General features: G+C 52.3%; 1 protein-coding gene across 1 annotated transcript; it reads left to right on the forward strand.

The window, feature by feature from the left end:
- The first annotated feature begins 307 nt into the window (after positions 1-307).
- GLUL (glutamate-ammonia ligase) lies at positions 308-7,198 on the forward strand. The gene is made up of 7 exons (XM_074832930.1): positions 308-493; positions 1,654-1,844; positions 3,055-3,216; positions 3,495-3,641; positions 4,110-4,237; positions 4,410-4,609; positions 5,500-7,198. Exons 2-7 carry the CDS (start codon positions 1,679-1,681, stop codon positions 5,816-5,818), a joined length of 1,122 nt encoding a protein of 373 aa, XP_074689031.1. The 5' UTR covers positions 308-493; positions 1,654-1,678; the 3' UTR covers positions 5,819-7,198.
- Positions 7,199-9,866: the final 2,668 nt, after the last annotated feature.

The following is a 9,866-nucleotide window of genomic DNA, read 5'->3' on the forward strand; positions in this document are numbered from 1 at the left end:
CCCTCTCTTCCCCGCTGCCCTGTTTACCAGGGCGGCTGATTTCCATCCCTCGGAGTTATGCAAAGGCAGACGCTAATGTAAACGCCGCGGAAAGCCCTGGATCTGCTCCCGCTGCCGCTTTCCCAGAACTAAGCGAGATGAAGAGTTATTTTTTCGGGCCGGGATGGTTGCAAAAAAGACTCACCCACCCTCCTCCGTCCCCCCTTTCCCTCTGCTTTCTGCCCCCCCCCGCGCCGTCTCGGTGAGGGGCGAAGCGGGGGACTTCCCTCCCATTCCCGGGGGGGGGGGGCAGGGTCAGATGCCGTCGCTGGTGCCTCCGCTGGAGGAGGAGGAGGAGGGAGGCCCCTTGCCCCCCGTCCTGCCCCCGGCCCGGCCGCCGCTGCCCAATCAGTGCGGCGGGGCCGGCGCTGCGGCGCCATAAAGCGGCGGCGGGCGCGGCCCCGGGAGCCGAGCGTGGGAGCCCCGCGCCCGCCGCCGTCGTCCCCGGCCCCAGGTAACGGCCCCGGGGGGGTGGGGGGAGCCCGTGCCCCGTCGCACCCCCTCGGGAAGGCGGCGGGGGGGGGTGGTGGGGGCAGCTCCGGCAGGATCGGGGCTCCCCGGGGGCTGTTCGTCACCCGGCGGAAAGACCTTCTAGGGGAAAATTCCTGCTTTGCTCTTTTTTTTTTTTTTCTTCGGGGCGGGGGGAGGGGGGAGAGGCAGCTCGAGTTTTCTCTTGAAAGCAGATGCTTTTTGCAGTTTTTCCTTCACGAGGCTCTTTAGCTGCTTGCTTCAATACGGGTGCCTTCCTCCCTGCCAGATGTACGCGTGGGAGAGGCTTCTCCTAGTGGAGTGGGGCTGGTGGGGAGCGCCCCCCCCCCCCGCCCCGGGGCGAGCAGAGGAGCCCCGCCGTAGCAGGGTAGGCTGGGGAGAGCTGGGCTGGGCAGGTCGAGCCTCCTTGCAGAGGGTTAAAATGTTGGAGTGACTTTCCGAATCACTTCAGATCTTGAAATAATTTTGCATTTCTGAGCTCCTTGCAGACACGCGTGGGGCCCGGCCGCCGTGGTGCTGCCACACGTGGGCTGGCTGTCCCTGGGAGCCCAGCTCCGGGCTGCGCTGGGGATGCTGCAGGTCCCACGGGCTGGGACCAGAGCCTCTTCGGCCTCCCCAGCGCTGCCGGGGTTGCTCAGGGGTTGCTTGTGCTGCCTGTTGCTCCCCTTTGTGCTCCCCCCTGCCCTAGACGAGGCTTGTATAACTTCAGAAGGCAGCTGAGGCTGGCAAGCCCTCCTCGCTGAAGCAAATATATTAAGAAAGCCCCAGCTAAGTTTTCCTTATACATTATTAGCCTTGCTCGGGAGCGATGGTGAGCATGGAGGGGCTGAGGAGCACTTCTGAAGGCCGTTGCTTGGTGGGTAAGACCTAGTTTATCGGTAGGACGTTGTCAGGGTATTAACAGGACGCTTTGAAGGCATCACTTCTGGAGCAGGGCTTTCCTAGCTGCCTGCGTCGGCCCGAGCTGCTGTGCTTTCCGTCTGCAAACCTGCATGGCACTGCTGGAGATGGCAGCCAGCGCCGTGGCCAAGCTGTCTCCTGCTCCTCCCTGGCTGGGGGAGCGAAAAACGCGGGAGCGCAGGGAACGGCTCATGGTTGGGGTTGGTTTTTGTGTCGTCCCTGCAGGAACCCCCTTGTCCGGTCTGCAGCCATGGCCACTTCAGCGAGCTCCCACCTGAGCAAAGCCATCAAGCACATGTACATGAAGCTGCCGCAGGGGGAGAAGGTCCAAGCCATGTACATCTGGATCGATGGGACGGGGGAGCACCTCCGCTGCAAAACCCGCACGCTGGACCACGAGCCCAAGAGCCTTGAAGGTGAGAGGGCAGGTGCAGAATTCACAGCCCCTCGCGAGAAAGGATGCCGTTTCTCTCTCTTTCATGGCAGAAGGATGGTATTTGGGGAAGACATTGCTCCTCACCCCCTTCCACTTGCCTCTTTCCCCAAATACCCCAGGGGAATGTTCCCAGCTCTCCAGATGTGGAGTTTCAGTGTGATGCCTGGCGTTGGGAGCCCGGCTCTGGCACTGTCCCTGCTGCGGAGGGGGCTGTTGGCAGGGGCTGGGGGCTGTTGGCAGGGGCTCGGCAGCCCATTGACTCTCGAGTACTCATTTTGGCCGGAAGTAGTTTGGCAGAAGAAAGTGCAGGGGAAAGAATGGAGCTATCCGGTGTAATTAAGAGCTTGTGTCCCTCAGAACAAACAGTCCCAGCTTACACAATAATAGCATTAGGATTTTCCCCAGGTTGCCATGGTGCTGGCTGGAGACAGTTATGAAATGAAAATACTGTGTGTGACTGAGCAGAATTTTTTTTTTTTTCTTTTTCCCCCTCTCCTTTCCTCTTTTCCCTCTAAGGGAGTGGTTGGCACAACTCCTTTGAAATCTTTGTGCTTCCCATCCTCCCACTTTCCCCCCAGGATATGAAGGAGATAACATTCCCTGGGTGGAGTTCACTGCTGCTCCCACTGTGCTTTGACCTGGAGGGCAGTGGGCAGCCAGGAGGGGTGGGTGAGGGGGCCAAGGTGGCCATACTCCTCCTCCTCCATATGAGACTCCACCTATGTGTGATTTTGCTTTCCCACGTTCTCCAGGCCGTGCAACATGGATAAGGGTATTTCATGGCTCCCCTCGTTCCTACAGCTTGAAGATGTCCTGTGCTCTGTCCTCCCCTAGCTTTCCCAGCCACCTCTGCAGGGAGACTGGGTGCTCTGCTCATCCCTGTGATGGTTGTGACATGGGAAACATCCTCAGTGCTGCTCAGTTCACTTGGGCTTGGCCAGCAGCCCAGCTCCTTGTGTTTCCCAGGGTGGCTGGGGAGTTGCACTCCCTTGTTTTTTGCTTGTTTCGTTTTGGTTTTTTTTTTTCTTTGCCCATTTGGAACAAAATCAGCTGAGCTGGGATTAGACCTATTGTAGGCCTGTTCTCTATAAGCATCTTCACCTCTGTAATACTGGAGGATGGCAGGGAGCCCATCCTCCTGGTGACCAGGGACCCTGGGTCACAGTGACTCATTTCTCTCTCTCCTCCAGATCTCCCCGAGTGGAATTTTGATGGCTCCAGCACTTTCCAGTCTGAAGGCTCCAACAGTGACATGTACCTGCGACCTGCTGCTATGTTTCGGGACCCTTTTCGCAAGGATCCCAATAAACTAGTTCTTTGTGAGGTCTTCAAATACAACCGCCAGTCTGCAGGTGAATGGACCTTCTCCCCTCTCCTGGTGGAAGTGGTGTTTTTGGGGAGGGGAAAGGGAGACCTATCCAAATGCTGTTCATGCCCTTAGCATCATGCATGATGGAAGTAATCCCTGCCCTGAAAGTAAAAGGCAAACAAAGTGCTGGTGGTGGAGAAAGAGCTGATCCTGGGATTCTTCACCAAGGCTGCTGGGACTCAAACTGTAAATAAAGTGGAAATGGGGAGTGGAGGGGAAGATGGAGATGATAACGAGCCTTGTGTTGCTTTTCCATTCTAGAGACAAATCTCCGATACACCTGCAGGCGGATTATGGATATGGTGTCCAACCAGCACCCCTGGTTTGGGATGGAACAAGAGTACACTCTCCTGGGGACAGATGGACATCCATTTGGCTGGCCTTCCAATGGCTTCCCTGGACCCCAAGGTAACCTCTCGGGAGTCTACGCTGGACCAAGTCAGGATTCCTTAACACCGTGTTTGAACCGTAATCCGTGTGACGCAGTTTAAGTGCTACAGGCGAGCTGAAAGATTCGAGGTGTTTCTAGAACTGAAGGAGGACAATAGCAAGCAGGATATTGGCGAAAACTAATCCATAAGATTAAGATTGTTACAGAAAGGCTAAGATGGTGATTGGCCACATCCTAATTTGCTGCTTGGTTTGTTAGTCTGCAGGTGACTTAAACTCTTGCCCAGCATGACAGATTACGAGCTCAGACTGTCAGAGGGATTCGTTCTCCATCAGTGCTTCCATGAAAAATGGATTTGGGGGCTGTTCCACACATCCCAAGCCTCTGGAGAGTTCTTCCCTGTGTGTGCTTGGTCTTCACTGAATTTAAGCCTTTTTCTTTCTGGAAACTCATGTTCCTCTTGCTGTTCACCTGTGCTGTTGCAGGTCCGTACTACTGCGGTGTAGGGGCAGACAAAGCCTATGGCAGAGACATTGTGGAGGCCCACTACCGAGCGTGCCTTTATGCTGGCGTGAAAATCGGAGGAACCAATGCAGAAGTGATGCCAGCCCAGGTAAATTGTTTTAGGCGCCTCGTGGAATGAGATGATACAGAAAAATCCCAGGCAGTGGGAGCTTTTGCTGCCTGCTCTGAGTCGTGTAGTTTAGATCGGAGCATGAGGGGGTGGGAAGTGCCTTACAGCAAGTGACTCTGCACCACTGAGCCAGTGACTCCTCCTCCTGCAGTGGGAGTTCCAGGTGGGACCATGCGAAGGGATTGAGATGGGGGATCACCTCTGGATTGCACGCTTCATCCTCCATCGGGTGTGTGAAGACTTCGGTGTCATTGTGTCCTTCGATCCCAAGCCCATCCCTGGGAACTGGAATGGTGCTGGCTGTCACACCAACTTCAGCACCAAGAACATGAGGGAAGACGGAGGTCTCAAGTAAGTTTTTTGAGATGAGTGAGTAGCGTCCATTTGCTAGGCTGGACTTGGTAGCAGTGAGCATTTGCAGACCTTTTGCCCACATGGGAGACATCACTCTGGTGCTTGGCGTTATGTTTGAACCTTTCTTCTGGATTTTTTTTTTTTTTTTTTGTATTTTGTACGATGATATAATCCCATCTTGGTGTTGGGTGGGAAATTCAGCCAGCAGTACAGCTCCATCAGTGTTGATGGACGCATGGGTGGCCAAGATGCAGCTATTCATAACAGGCTGTCCAGCTCTTGATTTGCAAACAAACTCAGCATAGGCCTTTTTTTGTATAACCATGAAAGACCATTTGCTTCTGTCTAGACCAGGCTGTGGAAGTGAATGCCTTGTTTTCTTAAATGACAAGATCCTGGAAATGTCAAACACTAGTTGCCTTACGGGACTGATGTGCTGAGTGCAGGTAGAGGGGGACCTGACAGCATTGGGCTGCAGTGGAGCTCTATGCTGGCATTCCTCCTGGCAGCTGTATTTTCTTGCCTTAATCTTAGTGATGCCCTGAGATAATGAGCCAACCCGTGACTCTGTGAGCTTCCTGAATAGAAACTTCTGTGTTGAGAAACATCCCCTGTGAGAGCAGGTTCCCCGGTGGCAATGCCCCTGTGGGATTGGGCCATGGGGATCTTTTTCCAAGCAGCAGCTGGGGTCAGCAGTAGGAGTGCAGATAAGCCCTGTGTTGAGATGACCAGAGAAGTGGGTTGTAGGGCATAAGGCTTCATCATGAAGCGACTTGGAGACAGCAATAAATCTGTTTTTGCTTTGACGCAACGGTCAAGAGCAGCTCAGCTCGTACCATCCATCGGATGCTCACTGTGTCTTCCCCTCCTCCTCGCTCCCTTCGCAGGCACATTGAAGAGGCCATTGAGAAGCTGAGCAAGCGTCACCAGTACCACATCCGTGCCTACGACCCCAAAGGGGGGCTGGACAATGCCAGGCGCCTGACAGGTTTCCATGAGACGTCCAACATCCACGAGTTCTCTGCTGGCGTGGCCAACCGCGGCGCCAGCATCCGCATCCCCAGGAACGTGGGCCATGAGAAGAAGGGCTACTTCGAGGACCGCCGGCCCTCCGCCAACTGTGATCCTTACGCTGTGACAGAGGCCCTCGTCCGCACGTGTCTCCTCAATGAAACTGGAGACGAGCCTTTTGAGTACAAGAACTAAGCAGACTGCGCCCACAGATACTGCCTTCCCCCCGCACTTCCCGCACCCCTAAACTTCCCTTCTAGATGTAATCCTGAGGGTACAAGATAACACGTTTTGTGTCTCAGTAACTCTTGTTGTCTTGAGGTGGGGAGGAGGGCAGATTTAGTTTTATCCATGTCTGTTTGTCATTGACTCTTCAGAAGACAAGAGGAAGAGAGGGAGTTAGAGAACTTTTAACCACTGTTTTATTTTTTGTCTAATTCATGTGTACATCTGATGGGATCCAGTGGCTTCCAGGGACAGACTGCACACACAGAAGGCCAGTAGGCGAGTGGAAAGCTTAAAACTCTAGTTGTCTTCCCCAAGAGTCAAATTTGGGGTGTTAGCCCTACCGCTGGCTCTCTGCAGACTAATGGTTCTCTAAGGTTGGCGCCCTTCTGGGGAGAAGGGGAGACGGGAGCTGTGATAGAGCCCTGTGTGCTCCTGCCTGTATGGTGTGATGGGGAGATCTTCACCCTCCGGCCCCTTGAGGTTTCTAGGAACCTTCTGGCATTGAGCTCAGTGTAGGAGCATTGAGGAGAACTCCTGGTTCTGTCACTGGAAGCCAACTGGTCTCTGGCTCATAACACAGAGTGAAGTAGTATTTTTCTATTTAAATATAAAAACAACAAAAAAAATTATATATGAAAGTGTTTTTTTTTTTTTTAAAAAAAAAGAGAGATGACGTTCCAATGACTCACCCAGCTAGAGCAGGCAGAGCTCCTGAGGATGCTGTTGGAGGGCGTCTGGGTGGGACTGAGGGTGAGCTTGGAGGGCTTGGTGGAAGAGACTCAGATGACATTTGTTTCAGCGTGGAGTTTGCAGGAGGTGGTTCCCAGACCCGGGAAGCCCACAGAAGCGTTTATCGTGTAACTCAAGCAGCCACGACGTGCTCACGAGCGTACAGATCAACAGGGAGAGGGTGTCCTGAACTAAGAGTTGACTGGTCAACTTAACCGTGTTCTGGACAGAGCTGTGGGTGTTTTACCTTTCCAGTGGGGCTAGCATGTCACTAAAACAGGGCTTTTGATAAAGGAAAAAAAAAGTTTTAGATTTTTTTTTTGCATAATATTCTTAGCTTCTGAAACTATGGTTTTACAGAGACCACTGATGCCACTGTGGTGTCCTGGCTCTTGGGCTGCCTGCCATCCAGCTGTGATGGGGGCTAGGAGAAGGGAGAGGCTACCTGTCCCTCCCAGCCAGCCCTGGCACCTCCTGCTCGTGCTGGCGAGTTCAAACGTTCTGGGATTTTACACTTGGTATCTTAGATGGTGCCGGTTATATTCCATTGCATTTGGACTTCTTCTGAATAGTTGGTTTTTTTATAATAAAAAAAGAAAAAAAAGAACAAAACCTTAATTCCGACTTCTGCCTCCTTTCTGTGTTTCATCCTGGCAGCTGCTTTTGTATGTGTGTTGCCTTCACCATTTGAAGGGAATTTGACACTGGTACGGGGTAGGCTTTGGCTTTCCATTTGTAGGGTGGGTTTTTTTGGGGCAGGGGTTTTGCAATCCATATGTGCTCTCTAGAAAATGGGGTTTTGTAGGTGGCGATTGATTCCCTGGTGAGTGATGGTCCAGCTGGGCTTGGAGGGGGGTTCTCTTGGTATGGGGAAAGGGACTAGCCTTGTGAGTGTCCATGGGGAGGGTTATGGGGTAAGTACAGGTGTTTGTGCATCTCCCCAGCTGCCTCCACACACGTTCTACAGGATGCAGAAATCCCACAAAAAATAAAATTCCAGTAAACTTAATGAAAAAAGGGGCTTTGTGGAAGAGGACCTTTTCCCACTCTCCCTATGGAGAAAGTGCTGCTCACTCACCTTTGGAATAAAACCAGGTACTTAGAAAAGTAAGCAACATAGTGGAAATGTGTCAACACTGCTCCCACAGTCTTGTGGTGCTATTTCCCAGCTTCCCCCAGAGGTGCTTTCTTCAGGGGTGGATGCTTTAATCATTCCCATCTTTAAATCTGGATTTACCACGCATGAGCATCCTGCTGGGTTGTTGAGGCTGATCCTGCCATTGCATTTTTGTGGACCAAGTGGTCTTTTGCATCTCCCTTCTGCAGAACATTAAAGGCAGCACCTTCCTCACCACAGTCCCAAAGCTACCCTATCTCTCTGCGCCCCTGTGGGGTGGAGTGTCACCAGAGCAGAAGCAAAGCAGACACCATGTCCTTTCCTCTGATTGTGACATGACCATGAGGACTTCAGCCTCTGTCTGGACCGAAGCAGGGGTTCTGCAGCCAGAAGAAACCACACTGCTCTGGAATAACTCATGAGCCCTGAAGTGTTGGGGTTTTCAGCTGATTTGGGTGCAGGGGGGTGGGGGCAGCTACTGTTCTCTCCGCCTTCCAAGAAAATGTTAGAGGAAAAAAATGGATGACACCTGAATTAAGGAAGCTTCTATAAGGACATTTGCACAGAAGGAAGGACAAGACATGGTAATGCTTTTTTTGTGATTCCTGTACCTCCAACCACTCTGCATCCTCAAGACTGGAGCCCTGTCCCTCCAGAGACCCTTTCGTCCAGGGGAATGAAGGAATTGGGAAAAGGGGGCATGGCTTAGTTTTGGCCACCAAGCACCACCAGCAGTCAAGGCAGCAGCTGATGGCCAGCCAGGTGTTGTCTTGGGGCTAAATAGTATCTCCCTGGGCCTCAGAGCCTCATCAATGCAGAGATGTGGAGTACCTACCATCTGTGTGTCCCTGCAGAGGATGCCCTCTCCAGGCTGGCCATCAGGGTGATAAGGGGAGCAGGTGTCAGTCCTTTGCTTCTCCAGCTGCCTTGAACATAAATTTAGGACAGGAGCTTGATGCTTAATGGCTCTTCTTGTTCTCAGCTGAGAAAGCATTTATCCATTCACTTCACAATTACCCAACTGAAAATAAGGTCAAAACAACACTGTGCTGCAAAATGGCTTTTCAAATGATTATTAAAAATATATGTGAAAAAAGATTATAATGAATTAGAAGGAAGAAAATCCCTCCTTTCCTCTAGACAGTATTTACTGACTTTTTGCCTAAAGCTTCCTTGCTGAGCCTGCTTTGCAGTTACCTGAACACCATTTCCCAACTATGTAGAGCGGAAAGGCCTCCTCTTAAGGCTGTGGAGCTCTTGCAAATTGAGCCTGAAAGCTTCAGAAGCTGATTTTACTGCTTATGTATTTATATAAAACATTTTGACTTTTAATCTTAGCCTCTCAGGAGGAAGCCAAGGCCTTTTTTCTGTGTTGTGGTTTGAGCCTGGAGGGCAACTGAGTGCCATGCAGCTGTTCACTCACCCCTTCCCCCACCTCCCAGTGCTGGGAAGGAGAAGAATGAACCAAAAGGCTCAGAAATTGAGATAAGGATAGGGAGGGGCAGCTCACCCATTACAGTCACAAGCAAAAGACAGGCTTGTTAGGGGAAGAAAAAAAAAAAAAGAACATCCCTTTAATTTAAACACTAACAAAAACACTAACTTAACAGACAGAATGGGACAGTGAAGAATTACCATATCTTAAAAACACTTCCCCCCACCCCTCCCTTCTTCCCAGGCTCAGTTTTGTTCCTGATATCTCTACCTCCTTCCCGCAGCAATGCAGGGGCAGGGGATGGGGAGTGCAGTCAGTCCACTGCTTCTTCCTGCAAGGGACGGGAGGAGGAAGCACTCTTCTTTCTTCTTCCCCCTGCTCCACGAGGCATCCCTCTCACGGGACACAGTCCTCCACAAACTTTCTCACCCATAAGTTCTCCCCACAGATGCATTCTTTTCAAGATGCTCTGGCGTGGATCACCCCCGCATGCCACAGTCCTCCCAGTACTGAACTGCAAGAGCAGAGGCTTCTTCTTTCCTAGTCCCAGCCTAGCACAGCCACCTGCTCCGGTGTGGGGTCTTCCACAGACCACAGGCAAACCTCTGTTCCTCCAGTGATCTCCATGGGTGGCAGCCCTGCCATCTCACCATGGGGTACAGGGAGGATCTCTGCTCTAGCGCGCACGCACGCTCGCTCGCTCGCTCCCTCCCTCCTACTGACCTCAGTGTTTG

The sequence above is a fragment of the Strix aluco genome, chromosome 8, assembly GCF_031877795.1.
Source record: "Strix aluco isolate bStrAlu1 chromosome 8, bStrAlu1.hap1, whole genome shotgun sequence".
Classification (NCBI taxonomy): domain Eukaryota; kingdom Metazoa; phylum Chordata; class Aves; order Strigiformes; family Strigidae; genus Strix; species Strix aluco.

Bases quoted from the DNA above. Each gene is read 5' to 3' on its own strand.
- GLUL (XM_074832930.1), top strand. From the start codon at position 1,679: ATGGCCACTTCAGCGAGCTCCCACCTGAGCAAAGCCATCAAGCACATG. The intron at 4,238-4,409 runs GTAAATTGTTTT...CTCCTCCTGCAG, and splicing joins CAGAAGTGATGCCAGCCCAG to TGGGAGTTCCAGGTGGGACC. The intron at 4,610-5,499 runs GTAAGTTTTTTG...CTCCCTTCGCAG, and splicing joins AGGGAAGACGGAGGTCTCAA to GCACATTGAAGAGGCCATTG.